Source organism: Heptranchias perlo, chromosome 7, assembly GCF_035084215.1.
Source record: "Heptranchias perlo isolate sHepPer1 chromosome 7, sHepPer1.hap1, whole genome shotgun sequence".
NCBI classification, from domain to species: domain Eukaryota; kingdom Metazoa; phylum Chordata; class Chondrichthyes; order Hexanchiformes; family Hexanchidae; genus Heptranchias; species Heptranchias perlo.
Window position 1 is genome coordinate 44,019,202 of NC_090331.1, and position 15,340 is coordinate 44,034,541.

General features: G+C 44.0%; 1 protein-coding gene across 2 annotated transcripts in view; it reads left to right on the forward strand.

The window, feature by feature from the left end:
* The window catches only part of LOC137323664 (coiled-coil domain-containing protein 148-like), a 105,467-nt gene that overhangs the window by 61,568 nt on the left and 28,559 nt on the right, over nt 1-15,340 (forward strand). For both annotated transcript variants that reach the window (XM_067987425.1, XM_067987426.1), the window contains one exon: nt 7,685-7,891. In XM_067987425.1, coding sequence (XP_067843526.1) covers nt 7,685-7,891 — 207 coding nt within the window. The remainder of the gene's footprint in view (nt 1-7,684; nt 7,892-15,340) is intronic.

Genomic DNA, 15,340 nt, shown 5'->3' on the forward strand with positions numbered 1-15,340 from the left:
CCATGACGGGTGGGAAAGGGTCGGGGGTTAAATCGGTAAATATTGAAACCCGACCCCAACCCGCCACAAACACATCTACTTCCGGTTTAACCGCGGTGGGTTTGGGGGCGTCCAAGTAACCCGCTCTGGAGAGGTGGGTCCGTGATTATAATTGTTAATGAGGCTGTGTTCCTCAGATTTTGGTTGTCATTTGAATTTAACGGCTGAGGGCTGGGTTTTCCAGGGAAACACGCCAGCTAAATTCATAGTATCATAATATGTTACAGCACAGAAGGCCATTCATGCCGGCTCTTTGAAAGAGCTATCCAATTAGTCCCACTTCCCTGCACTTTCCCCATAGTCCAGTGAATTTTTTCCCTTCAAGTATTTATCCAATTCCCATTTGAAAGTTATTAATGAATCTGCTTCCATCACCCTTTCAGGCAGTGCATTCCAGATCATTACAACTCTCTGCGTAAAAAAAAAGGTTTCCTCATGTCGCCTCTGGCTCTTTTGCCAGTCACCTTAAATCTGTGTCCTCTGGCTCCCGACCCTTCTGCCTAGGGAAACAGTTTCTCCTTATTTACTCTACCAAAACCGTTCATGAATTTGAACATCTCTATCAAATCTCCTCTTAACCTTCTCTGCTCTAAAGAGAACAACCCCAGCTTCTCCACACTCTCCACATAACTGAAGTCCCTCATCCCTGGTACCATTCTAGTAAATCTCTTCTGCACCCTCCCTAAGGCGTTGACATCCTTCCTGAAGTGTGGTGCCCAGAATTGAACTCAATACTCCAGCTGAGGCTTAAACAGTATTTTGTAAAGGTTAAACTTCCTTGCTTTTGCCTCTATTAATAAAGCCCAGGATCCCATATGCTTTTTTAACAGCCTTCTTAACTTGTCCTGCCATGTTCAAAGATTTGTGCATATACATCCCTGGGTCTCCCTGTTCCTGGACTCCCTTTAAAATTGTATCATTTAGTTTATATTGCCTATCCTCATTCTTCCTACCAAAATGTATCACTTCACACCTTATCTATGTTAAATTTCATCTGCCACGCATCTGCCCGTTTCACCAGTCTGTCTAAGTCCTACTGAAGTCTGTTACTATCCTCCACATTGGTAACTACATTTCCGAATTTTGTGTCATCTGCAAATTTTGAAATTATACCCTGTATAACCAAGCCCAGGTCATTAATATATCTCACAAAGAGCAATGGTCCTAATACTGATCCCTGGGGAACACCACTGTATACTTCCCTCCAGGCAGAAAAACAACTGTTCACCACTACTCTCTGCTTTCTGTCCCTTAGCCAATTTTGTATCCACGCTGATACTGTCCCTTTAATGCCATGGGTTTTAATTTTGCTTACAAGTCTATAATGTGGTACTTTATCAAATGCCTTTTGGAATCAATATGCACAACATCAATCGACCTACTCTCATCAACCCTCTCCGTTATTTCATCAAAGAACACAATCAAGTTAGTCAAACATGATTTTCATTTAACAAATACGTTCTGACTTTCATTTATTAGCCCATACCTTTCCAAGTGTCAGTTAATTTTGACCTGGTTATTGTCTCTAAAAGTTGCCCACCACTGACATTAGCTGACTGGCTTGTAATTGCCAGGTTTATCCCTTTTCCCTTTTTTGAATAGGGGTGTAACATTTGCAATCTTCCAGTCCTTTGGCACTGCTCCCATATCTAAGGAAGATTGGAAGATTGTGGCCAGAGCCTCTGCAATTTCTACCCATACTTCCCTCAGTAACCTAGGATGTATCCCATCTGGACCGGGTGACTTTTCTACTTTGAGTATTGCCAACATTTTAAGTACCTCCTCTTTATCTATTTTTATCCTATCCAATATTGCTACTACCTCCTCCTTTACTGCTACAATGGCAGCATCCTCTTCTCCAGTGAAGACCGATGCAAAGTATTCATTTAGTACCTCAGCCATACCCTCTGCCTCCACAAGAAGATCTTTTTTGTCCCTAATTGGCCCCACCCTTCCTTTGACTACCCTTTCACTATTTACATGTTTATGAAAGGGCACTCGGGAGTCCCCTGAGTGCATCTTGCTCTCTAACCAGTATAATACTGGTGGGGGAGAGGGTCCCTCCGGGGAGTGCAGCCAGTGCCAAGTCCACAGCACCACGGATGGCTCGGCTGTACGGGGGCGGGGAGGCAAAAGGCCAGGAGAGTAATAGTGATAGGGGATTCCATAGTTAGGGAAGCAGACAAGTGCTTCTGCAGCCGCAGACGTGATTTCAGGATGGTATATTGCCTCCCTGGTGCCAGGGTCATGGATGTCACTGAGCGGCTGCAGGGGGGAGGGTGAACAGCCAGAGGTCATGTACCATATTGGTACCAACGACATAGGTAGAAAGAGGGATGAGGTCCTGCAGACAGAGTTTAAGGAGTTAGGAAAGAGATTAACAAGCCGGATCTCAAGGGTAGTAATCTCCGGATTACTCCCAGTGCCACGCGCTAATGAGTATAGAAATAGGAGGATAGAGCAGATGAATGCGTGGCTGGAGAGGTGGTGCAGGAGAGAGGGCTTTTAGATTCCTGGGGTATTGGGACCGGTTCTGGGGTGGTGGGACCTGTGCAAGCCAGATGGGTTGCACCTCAACAGGGCCAGGACCAAAATCCTTGCAGGGAGGTTTGATAGTGCTGTTGGGGTGGGTTTAAACTAACTTGGTAGGGGAATGGGAACCTGAGAGGAGATTCAGGAGGGAAAGTAACAAAGCTGGAAGTGGAAGGCAGAAAAGTAATAACTGAAATTGGAAGGCAGCGGAAACAAAGGCCAGCAGCAAATAAGGTCAAAATGGGAAAAAATGTTAAAAAGGCAAAATTAAAGGCACTTTACCTGAATGCGTGGAGCATTCACAACAAGGTAGGTGAATTGACGGCACAAATAGAAGTAAATGGGTATGATCTAATTGCCATTACAGAGACTTGGCTGCAGGGTGACCATGGCTGGGAACTGAATTTTCAAGGATATTCAACATTTAGGAAGGACAGGCAAAAAGGAAAAGGAGGTGGGGTAGCGCTGTTAATAAAAGATGAGACCAGTGAGAGAGAATCTTGGCTCAGAAGATCAAGATGTAGAATAATTTTGGGTGGAGCTAAGAACCAGTAATGGACAGAAAACATTGGTGGGAGTTGTTCATAGGTCATCAAATTGTAGTGGTAATGTAGGGCCACGGTAAAAGCAGGAAATTAGAAGTGCACGTAACAAGGATAATACAGTAATCATGGGGGACTTTAATCTACATATAGATTGGGCAAACCAAATTAGCACGAATACTGTGGAGGACGAATTCCTGGAATGTATACAAGATGGTTTTCTAGATCAGTATGTTGAGGAACCAACTAGGGAACAGGCTATTTTAGATCTAGTATTGTGCAATGAGAAAGGGTTAATTAATAATCTTGTTGTAAAGGAGCCCTTAGGGAAGAGTGACCATAATATGATAGAATTCTTCATTAAGTTTGAAAGTGATGTAGTTAAATCCGAAACTAGGGTCCTAAATCTAAACAAAGGAAACTACGCAGGTATGAGGTGCAAGTTGGCTGTGGTTGATTGGGGAACTACATTAAAAGGTATGACTGTAGACAGGCAATGGCTAGCATTTAAAGAATTAATACATAATTTGCAACAAATATATATTCCTTTTAAAACAAAAAAACCCAACAGGAAATGTGGTCCAACCGTGGCTAACAAAAGAAATTAAAGATAGTATTAAATCAAAGAAAGAGGCATATAAAGTTGCCAGAAAAAGCAGTAAGCCTGAGGAGTGGGAGCATTTTAGAATTCAGCAAAGGAGGACCAAGAAATTGATTATGAAAGGGAAAATAGAATATGAGAGTAAACGAGCGAGAAACATTAAAAACGGAATGTAAAAAGGAAAAGACTGGTGAAGGCAAATGTGGATCCCTTCAGACAGAGATGATAGAATTTATAAGGGGCAATAAGGAAATGGCAGAGAAATTAAACAAATACTTTTGGGCTCGATTTTCGCACCCGCAATCGGGTGCATTCGTGGCGGGGGGGCTGCGAAAATCCGGGATTCCCAGGGCGGGTCTGGAGCCCGGCTCCCACCCGCCCACTTCCGGGTTCCCCAGTGACGCGCTGACATGCGCACGCAGTCCCCGCATGTGGGACTCCCGCCGGCAATTAAAGCCGGCGGGGTGCCACTTAAAGTACTTAAACAGGTACTTCAGGTTGTTTACAGACCTGATTGACCTGATATTTTAGGAGGGATGGGATTTTGAAATGAACTGAGACTACTTCCCGTACTGGGGGAAATACTCCCAGTTCAAATGGACGTGTTGCAGCCATCAGTCTGTGGCAGCTGCAAAGGTCCATTTGACAGGTGGGGGGGAGACCCTCACTCATTGCAGGAGGCCACTCTGTCAGTTGGGACAAAGTTTGGCCTCCATCACCCTCCTAACAATAAAATTCACCAACTTGCACACTTACCCCGTATCCAGACACATTTACCTACCTTGCGGACCCCCTCAAATGTACACCTTCTGGATGGGGGCCGCCATTGCTGCAGTCATGACCTCCTCGGAGGACGAACAGCATCACCAGCCTCGTCAGCCACGCCGTCCACCTCTGACACGTGGAGCTCCACAACACAATACTGTGACACATCCACCTGCACAGCAGAAGCGACGGCAACCGCAGAGAGAGATGCGTCAGAGGGCACTACCCTCGCCACAGGGTCCACAGACCGAGGCTCAGCTTCCTGGACCTCTCTGAGCAGCAGTGCACACGGAGGCTCAGAGTCACTCGACATGTAGTCATAGACATCTGCAGCCTCCTTCATGCCGAACTGCTCCCGGCTGGCCCGAGCTCCATCTTCTTACCTGTCGCTATCAACGTCACCACTGCCCTCAACAACTTCTCCTCCGCATCCTTCCAGGGTGCCACCGGGGACATCGCCGACGTCTCTCAGTCATCTGCACAAAAGAGCCCTGCAAATACACCTACACCCACTCTGCAGTGACACAATGGGTGGCATCAATTGTGGGTCTTCATAGTGATCCTCAGGAAAGGGCATTATTGCACAAACCAGACAAGATTCGCAAAGACGTGGCAGTAGTGGTGACAATATAATATGTTATGTGAGTTGATCAGAAATTAAATATAGGTAAACACCATGACAAACCCTCAAACACCCTTCATGCTCACGACACGTTTGCCTTACACTTCCTACTGCACATATGTGATGCATGCCCTGTGGCTGCAGCACAGGTAGTGGCAAAGACAATCACATACCAACTAAAACATCTATCCAGGGAGATGTTTTAACATCACATAACAATTATGTTAAGCTTGGCCAGAACAGTGTACAAAGTCAAAGACGGAGTGAGAATGGGAGGGGGAGGGGGTGGGGGTGGGAGGTAAAGTTGACAGCCACAGGAAGTTCAGGATCACATGGAATTGTTCATCAAAATGGTTCCCAATTTGCATTAGGTGTCCCAATGTAGAGGAGACCACACCAAGAAAGAAAGAAAGAACTTGGATTTACATAGCACCTTTCACAACTTCAGGATGTCCCAAAGCGCTTCACAGCCAATTACATACTTTTGAAGTTTAGTCCTTGTTGTAATGTAGGGAAATGCAGCAGCCAATTTGCACACAGCAAGGTCCCACAAACAGCAATGAAATAAATGACCAGATCATGTGTTTTAGGTCTTCGTTGAATGATAAATGTTGGCCAGGACACCAAGAGACCGCCCCTGCTCTTCTTCAAATAGTGCCACGGGATCCTTTACATCCACCTGAGAAGGCAGACAGGGCCTCATTTTAATCTCTCTCGTGAAAGAGGGCACCTCCAACAAGACAGCACTTCCTTAGTACTGCACTTAAATGTGCTCAAGTCTCTGGAGTGGGTCTTGAACCCATAACTTTCTGACTCAAGCTAGAGTGCTCCCGTTGAGCCAAGGCTGACACCTTTTTTAAATAGCACTTGGCCGATTGGTGAAGCGTGTGGTCATCCGATAATGCCAGTGGGAGGCCTGGCCCATTTCAAGAGCTGGACCTGATTAAAATATTTGCGGCAAGCTGCACATCTTAAACTGGGGTCCCAGTGCTCTGGGCTGGCACAATATTAGGTAGGATGGAAGCCAGCCCGGAAGGAGAAAACATAGGTCCGGGGATGGGATGGGATTGCAGCAGGGAGAGCCCGGCATGGTGCAGCATGGCAGCAGCCCATATTATTCTTGTGGAGCCCAGAGGAGTATGGCTGCTCTTCCTGGCCCCACAAAAATAATTTTAATACTTACCCCTTTGGCTTCTTCTGTACTGCCAGGTTTTACTGAGTGGAATGTCAGTGGCCCATGCTCCGCCAGAGGCTGTTAAAATGGTATTGGGGTCCTATTTACATCATAGGACCTCGATTTGCATAGTTTAATGAGGTTCCCACCCGATTCAGGTGGGTGCCACGGCCACCCAGTGGAAGGGGAAAAATAAAGGCAGAGTGGGAATAGGGTGATAAGTCTACCACCTGCATTTTAACTCTGCTTTACATAGGGCAAAGGGAGTTGAAATCCCACCCCACCCCCCTGCTCCATGAACAACAAATGCAGGGGTGTTTGGGGTCCTGGACAAAGGTGTGGAGAAAGGTGTTTGGATAAGTGTTGCACTTGTTGCATTTGCATGGGAAAATGCTGGGTAAGGGCAGTATAAAGTTGGAGTGGTGACCACAAGTCAGGCATTCACCTGTCTGAGTGATGCCATCAGCTTTTGTTGGGGAAAAGAGCCTCCGCCAGCACTTTGTTGGCCATAGTGAAGTAATATATTTCTGTCTGCATTTGTGCCATGCCAGTGGCGGCATGAAACACCTCGTGGGCATTCTGATTTGTCTGGCATCCCACTGTAGGTCCTCATCTTCTTCTGAACACATCAGCTTGGAGGATTCCCACTGGGAAATCCAAAATCCACTGATGTCTGCAATGTTGGGGACAAAAAAATGATTAAGAACGTCTGGCAAAGAGGCTTATGACAACTTAAGCGCCAGCATGAAAAAGATAGCAAAAAAATTAACAAAAATGACCCAGAAATGGCCCAAAAACACTTGTCCTTTAAATGAATTTCTACCTCAGTTGTCTATCCCTATAAGCCCTGGTTTCCAGAATATGGATTCGACTTAGTGTTCTGCAAACTGGGAAATCTCATGAGGACTCCCCTAACTCCACCCACTTTTGAATATGCTAATAAAACTCCACCAGCTTTGGCTGGGAGCTTCCACTATCCATCGCCGACTCGATTGGGAAATTTGAGAATGGACGGTCATCAGCTCCAATGAGTTTGGATAGTGTGAGCCTAATGAACCTGAGTTGAAGCACAAAAATGTTCCTAATTTGATATTAATTAACATGACTAGTATGGGAAATGAAAATTCCACGCTGGTGCAGTAACAGATTGCTCTTCTGAAACTGGGATTAATGTGCATTATTGGAACACATCTGTCTTGAGCTGGGAATAGCTGACATCAGGTGAAAAAAGCGATTAAGTGTTCCATCCTTCAAGTTGATGAGCAAAAGAAATGTCCAATGTAATTTGATATCTTATGTATTCCTTTTAAGATTTTTGTAGCACAGAGTTTAGAACAACACCAATACATAAGAAAAAATTGTCACAAAGGTAGATTTTTGTTGAGAAAGTAATGAAATCTTTGTTCCAGATTGATCACTGGAGATTATGGGATGGATTTCAATTTAAGAGAGAGCACTGGAGGGTTCTGATTCAGAGCTGGACCCGCGACAAGAAAGACTTGCTGATGAAGACAGTGATGATATTTGCTGAAGCCTGTATGGCTCATGAGGCTGACGTGATGCTGGCAAATGACAGATTGAAGCAGCAGGAAATCTGTGCTGAATTAAAACACAAGGTGAGCAGCAAACATTGATTTATGCAGACGTCACAATCTGGCTGCAGACCAAACTGGAAATTTTCTGTGTATTTATTTTACATACATATTTAAGATAATTTGATTCTCCCTGCCCTCCTGCCTGCTTCCCAATTCATCATTCCTTTCACAATGGTTGAACTTGTGATGATTAGTGGTATGTTAATATTTACAGATTTTTACCTTCAGTGCCATTACTTTCTCAACAAAAATCTACCTTTTGTGACATTCTGACAATGAATAAATCAAGGTGAAGTTGTCTGAAGGTATTTTATGGTTTCAATTTTTACTAAAATTGAACCCGATATGGCAAGAAATATTGTTCTTAAATCAGAACTACATTTGGATTTGTACAATTTGCTTGTAAGTCATTGGTAGTATCCCTTAAAGGAATAAATTGAAGCACATTTTTCAAAGAAATAGTAAGAATAAACAACAGAAATTTTACTTCAGGATTGCAATTTAGAATTTAGCACCAGATGAGCCAAATTTCATTTAAAGCAAGCTTTTTTTTTAACCAGTAAGTTCAGTGTCTGAAAAAAACCTGTTTAGATGCCAACCAGAATAGAATGCCAAATTAATGCGTGAGACTGAGGGATTAAGATAGTGGGTGAACTGTTTTACAGGGTACAATTTTAGAATTTTTCAACAACTCTTTAGAAAGCTATATGCCACACAATGTTTCAAATACGTACAATTAAGATCAACTCTGAGTCTGGAGACTGGGATTTTCTGACACTGTCACCAGGTCGAAGCACCTTAGTGCATCCCCCTCCCCCCCCGCACCAATTTTAGTTATTATGCACAGTGCTAAGTTGAGGTGAAACATTGAGACAAAAGGCAAGAAGTAAAATTGGAAAGAAATCTAAGAGATATTGTCTACCTGCACTGCCACATCACATTCTATTGCTGGACCAAGAACAGCATCGATGAAATCTGTAGAGGCAGAACCATTCAGTCTTCCTGGCTGCATGGGATTAAAAAGGGTTAAAAAAAAACAAATTTCAAAAGTACAGCCATCTACATTAGCCTAAAATTTTGATACTAATTGCTTTTTTTCCATTTTTATTTCCCCTCTTGAAAATGCTGACATATGCTTTGGCACAGTTATACAGGCACCAAGCACCTGCCGGTATCTTGCCCAAGTCGCCGTTCTTCATGGACAATAATTGTTGGCATACTATTCAATTCCGGGGCAGCACGATAAGCCTTGTTCTGTCCTCACCTCAAGTGCACATGTACACTTTCCAGCAAGGGTCATGGGCTGACAATTAGAGTGGCAACTTTTTTTTAACAGGGAATTTAACTTCTTAAACAATGTAAAAGAACATACTTTCTGTGGGTAATCTACTACTTTGTGCTGCATCAGAAACTTTGCTGTAATTAATCCATTTATATAGTTATCTTTCTATTGTACATTAAATCCTTGCATATAGTGTTTACTTGCTGTACATATTAATATTACTTCCTACGACATGATTTTTCAGTCGCGCTTCATATATCAATATTTCAACATTTGTACATTAACAATTGGCATCTTCTATTTTTTTCAATATAAGACTTTCCCAACATTAGGTAGTGCTGTTGTGTCTCTCAGGCCTGCCATTGTTTTTAACCTGATTTTGCCAACTCTCCTTTACCTGATTTTTGAGCTTTTCCCGTTCCCCACCCCAATACTCAGGACTGCCAAGTCTACTAGCTCAACCCACTTGCAATGGTGCTGCAGCACGACCACTTTGGGGGATGGTGTAATTACAGTTTATAATGGAAATATAAAAATAAGGACCAAATGTATACTTTTAAAATGGGCACTGAATTTTGTCTGCATCCTGGTCAAATTATCACCTATCCTCTAACCTTGCTTTGTCTGAAGACCACACTTCGTCTAAACTCCTTGTGTGCAACACCATGGAAGATCGACTGGTAATATATTAAATCTTATGTCTGCATGCACTTCTTGTGTTGCTTTCTCATTATAAACTCCTATATCCACATTTATAATGGAAACTGCCCGTGTAAATTTGTCATGCTATAATTACACCCTTCTGCCAGTAGTGGCATTGTAGCGCCTCAGTTTTGCATCTTTCAGCTCCATAACCTGTATTGCAGAGAAACTCCTATGTTGCAGCCAACTCTACTTCTATGGTTCCCAAAGTGCCATAAGTTTTTTGTCAAAGTAATTATTATTGTTAAATAAAAATAAAAACAGAATGTATGACTTTAAAATGTGAATTGAACTACATTGGTACATCCTAGTCCAATTATTCTCTGTCCTCTAACCCCCCCCCCCTCACCTGAAGACTGCTTAATGTTCACTCCCTGTCTGCAACCCCATGGCAGATCGACTAGTATTATATTAAAGTCTTGCATATAGTGTGTGTGACAAATACAAAGCAGTTCTGTCTTGTTTTGGTCTAGGAGGTACCTTTAAATCAGAAACAGTATATGAGAGTTTAAAAGACACCTACTTTGCCTCAGCCTATACTGTTACAAATATTGTGAAGTTTGTTATTGGTTTCCTAGCTTCAGATGAGGTCAAACACATGAATTCAAATTTATGCAGATGTTGTTTAGTGGTTTAGTCATGGATGTGATAACCTGTTTTTAGAATCATAGAAAGGTTATAGCATGGAAGGAGGCCATTCGGCCCATTGAGTTCGTGCCAGCTCTATGCAAGAGCAATCCAGCTAGTCCCAGTCCCCTGCCCTATCCCCATAGACCTGCAAATTTTTTCCTTTCAAGTACTTATCCAATTCCCTTTTGAAGGCCATGATTGAATCTGCCTCCACCACCCACTCTGGCAGTGCATTCCAGATCCTAACTACTCGATGTGTAAAAAAGCTTTCCTCATGTCACCTTTGGTTCTTTTGCCAATCACCTTAAATCTATGTCCTCTGGTCCTTGACCCTTCTGCCAAAGGGAACAGTTTCTCTCTATCGACTCTGACTAGACCCTTCATGATTTTGAATACCTCTATCAAATCTACTCTCAACCTTCTCTGTTCCAATTGTAAACAATTTTACAACACCAAGTTATAGTCCAACAAATTTATTTTAAATTCCACAAGCTTTCGGAGACTTCCTCCTTCGTCAGGTGAACGGTGTGGAAATGAAATTTTCGAATCCTTCGCATTTGAAAATCACAGAACTGGTGATTACTGCCCGTTGCCAAGGCAATCACAGTGAGCAGACAGAAAGGTGTCACCTAAAAGGCCACCGAATATACAAACCCCCAAAAAAAAGAGAGAGAGAGAAGGAAGACAGTCAATGACCCGTTATATTAAAAACAGATAACATTTGTTCGCTGGTGGGGTTACGTGTAGTGTGACATGAACCCAAGATCCCGGTTGAGGCCGTCCTCATGGGTGCGGAACTTGGCTATCAATTTCTGCTCGATGATTTTGCGTTGTCGTGTGTCTCGAAGGCCGCCTTGGAGTATGCTTACCCGAAGGTCGGCGGCTGAATGTCCATGACTGCTGAAGTGTTCCCCGACAGGGAGAGAACCCTCCTGTTTGGCGATTGTTGCGCGGTGTCCGTTCATCCATTGTCGCAACGTCTGCATGGTCTCGCCAATGTACCATGCTCTGGGGCATCCTTTCCTGCAACGTATGAGGTAGACAACGTTGGCTGAGTCACAGGAGTATGAACCGTGCACCTGGTGGGTAGTGTCCTCTCGTGTGATGGTGGTATCTGTGTCGATGATCTGGCATGTCTTGCAGAGGTTACCGTGGCAGGGTTGTGTGATGTCGTGGACGCTGTTCTCCTGAAAGCTGGGTAATTTGCTGCGAACGATGGTTTGTTTGAGGTTGGGTGGCTGTTTAAAGGCGAGTAGTGGAGGTGTGGGGATGGCCATAGCGAGGTGTTCGTCATCATTGATGACATGTTGAAGGCTGCGGAGAACATGGCGTAGTTTCTCCACTCCGGGGAAGTACTGGACGACAAAGGGTACTCTGTTGGTTGCGTCCCGTGTTAGTCTCCGGAGGAGGTCTATGCGATTTTTCGCTGTGGCCCGTCGGAACTGTCGATCGATGAGTCGAGCATCATATCCTGTTCTTACTAGGGCGTCTTTCAGCGTCTGTAGGTGTCCATCACGTTCCTCCTCGTCTGAGCAGACCCTGTGTATTCGCAGGGCCTGTCCATAGGGGATGGCCTCTTTGACGTGGTTAGGGTGGAAGCTGGAAAAGTGGAGCATCGTTAGGTTGTCCGTGGGCTTGCGGTAGAGTGAGGTGCTGAGGTGCCCGTCTTTGATGGAGATTCGTGTGTCCAAGAAAGAAACTGATTCTGAGGAGTAGTCCATGGTGAGCTTGATGGTGGGATGGAACTTGTTGATGTTATCGTGTAGTCTCTTTAGTGATTCCTCACCGTGGGTCCATAGAAAGAAAATGTCGTCGATGTATCTAGTGTATATTGTTGGTTGGAGGTCTCTGTTCCAAGGAGAACAACCCCAGCTTCTCCAGTCTATCCACGTAACTAAAGTTCCTCATCCCTGGAATCATTCTATTAAATCTCTTCTGCACCCTCTCTAAGGCCTTCACATCGTTCCTAAAGTGCAGTGCCCAGAACTGGACACAATACTCCAGCTGTGGCCGAACCAGTGTTTCATAAAGGTTCATCTTGACTTTCTTGCTTTTGTGACTCTATGTTTCTATTTATAGAGCCCAGGATCCCGTATGCTTTTTTAACTGCTTTCTCAACCTGCCCTGCCACCTTCAGCGATTTGTGTACATATACCCCTAGATCTCTGTTCCTGTACCCCTTTCAGAATTGTGCCCTCTAGTTTATATTGCCTCCTTATTCTTCCTACTGAAGCGTATCACCTTGCATTTTTCTGCGTTAAATTTTATCTGCCACGTGTCCGCCCATGCCACCAGCCTGTTTATATCCTCTTGAAGTCTATCACTATCCTCCTCACTGTTCACTACCCTTCCAAGTTTTATGTCATCTGTAAATTTGGAAATTGTGCCCTGTACACCCAAGTCCAAGTCATTAATATATATCAAGAAAAGCAGTGGTCCAAGTACACCTCCTCCAGTCTGAAAAACAACCATTCACCATTACTTTCTGTTTCCTGTTTCTTAGCCAATTCTGTATCCATGCTGCTACTGCCCCTTTCATTCCATGGGCTTCAATCTTGATGACAAGCCTATTTATCAAACACCTTTTGAAAGTCCACACACACCACATCAACTGCACTGCCCTCATCTACCCTCTCTGTTACCTCATCAAAAACTCTATCAAGTTAGTTAAACACGATTTGCCTTTAACAAATCCATGCTGGCATTCCCTAATTGATCCACAGTTGTCCAAGTGACTGCTAATTCTATCCCGGGTTATCATTTCTAAAAGTTTCCCCACCACCGAGGTTAAACTGACTGGCCGATAGTTGCTGGGTTTATCCTTACACCCTTTTTTGAACAAGGGTGTTACATTTGCAATTCTCCAGTCCTTTGGCACCACCCCTGTATCTAAGGATGTTTGGAAGATTATGGCCAGTACCTCCACAATTTCCAGCCTTACTTCCCTCAGCAACCTAGGATGCATCCCATCCGGACCAGGTGACTTATCTACTTTAAGTACAGCTGGCCTTTCTAGTACCTCCTCTTTATCAATTTTTAGCCCATCCAGTATCTCAACTTTTTTTTAATTAATTCATGGGATGTGGGCATCGCTGGCGAGGCCAGCATTTATTGCCCATCCCTAATCTTCCTTTACTGAGGCTCTGGCAGCATTTTCTTCCTTGGTAAATTCAGATGCAAAGTACTCATTTAGTACCTCAGCCATGCCCCCTGCCTCCATGAGTAGATCTTTTTGGTCCCTAATTGCGCCCCCCCCCCCCCCGCCCTTACTACCCGTTTTCTGTTTACATACCTATGGAAGATTTTTGGAATCCCTTTTATGTTCGCCGCCAGTCTATTCTCATACTCTCTCTTTGTCCCTCTTATTTCCTTTTTCACTTCCCCTCTGAACTTCCTATATTTAGCCTGGTTCTCACTTGTGTTATCAACCTGACATCTGTCATACGCCCCTTTTTTCTGCTTCATCTTACTCTCTATCTGTTTTGTCATTCCAGGGAACTCTGGCTTTAGTTACCCTACCTTTTTCCTTTCTGGGAATGTACCTAGACTGTACCCGAACCATCTCCTCTTTAAAGGCCGCCCATTGTTCAATTACAGTTTTGCCTGCCAATCTTTGATTCCAATGTACCCATGCCAGATCTGTTCTCATCCCACTGAAATTGGCCCTCCTCCAATTAAGTATTTTTACTTTAGAATGGTCCATGTCCTTTTTCATAGCTATTCTAAACCTTATGATACTATGATCGCTGTTCCCTAAATGTTCCCCCACTGACACTTGCTCCACTTGGTCGGCCTCATTCCCCAGAACCAAGTCCAGCAATGCCTCCTTCCACATTGGGCTGGAAATGTATTGGGCAAGAAAGTTCTTCTGAACACACTTCAAAAATTCCTTCCCCTCTTTACCCTTATATTATCACTATCCCAGTCTATATTAGGATAGTTGAAGTCCCCCTTTATTACTACTTTTGCACCCCACTGTAATTTCCCTGCAAATTTGCTCCTCTATATCCTTCCTACTAGTTGGTGGCCTATAGAATACACCCAGTAGTGTAATGGCACCTCTATTGTTTCTTAACTCTAATCAAATAGATTATGTCCTTGACCCCTCCAGGACATCCTCCCTCTCCAGCACTGCAATATTCTCATAATTAATCATTACTGCCACCCCCCTCCTTTCTTTCTTTCCCTATCTTTCCTGAACACCTTGTATCCAGGAATATTTAGTACCTAACCCTGCCCTTTTTTGAGCCAGGTCTCTGTTATCACCACAACAATATATTCCCATGTGGCTATTTGCGCCTGCAGCTCACCAACCTTGTTTACCGCGCTTCTTGCATTTACACACATGCACTGTAAACCAATCTTAGACTTTCTTGTATTCTCTCTTAGTCTGATCCCACCCAATACCATATTTCTTATTCTAGTGCTATCTTTCTTTCCCAATCTTTTGTGCACCTTGTTTCTCCCTTCCAATACTACATCCTGGTTCCCATCCCCCAGCCAAATTAGTTTAAGCACCACCCCCCCCACCCCCCCAGAGCATTAGCAAACCTCCCCATGAGGACATTGGTCTCAGTTCCATTGAGGTGCAACCCATCCGTCCTGTACAGGTCCCACCTCCCCCAGAACTGGTCCCAATGCCTCAGGAATCTAAAGTCCTCCCTCCTGCACCATCTCTCCTGCCACGTATTCATCTGCTGTATTCTCCTATTGCTATACTCACTCATACTCATGTGAATGACAGTTATGAATTTCTAACAAGCCTTGACAACCTGTCAAAGATCATAAAATGATCGAAATGAGAACAGTCCTGCGGATAGAACTGAATTAACAAACCGAATAGTGTAAGGACACTC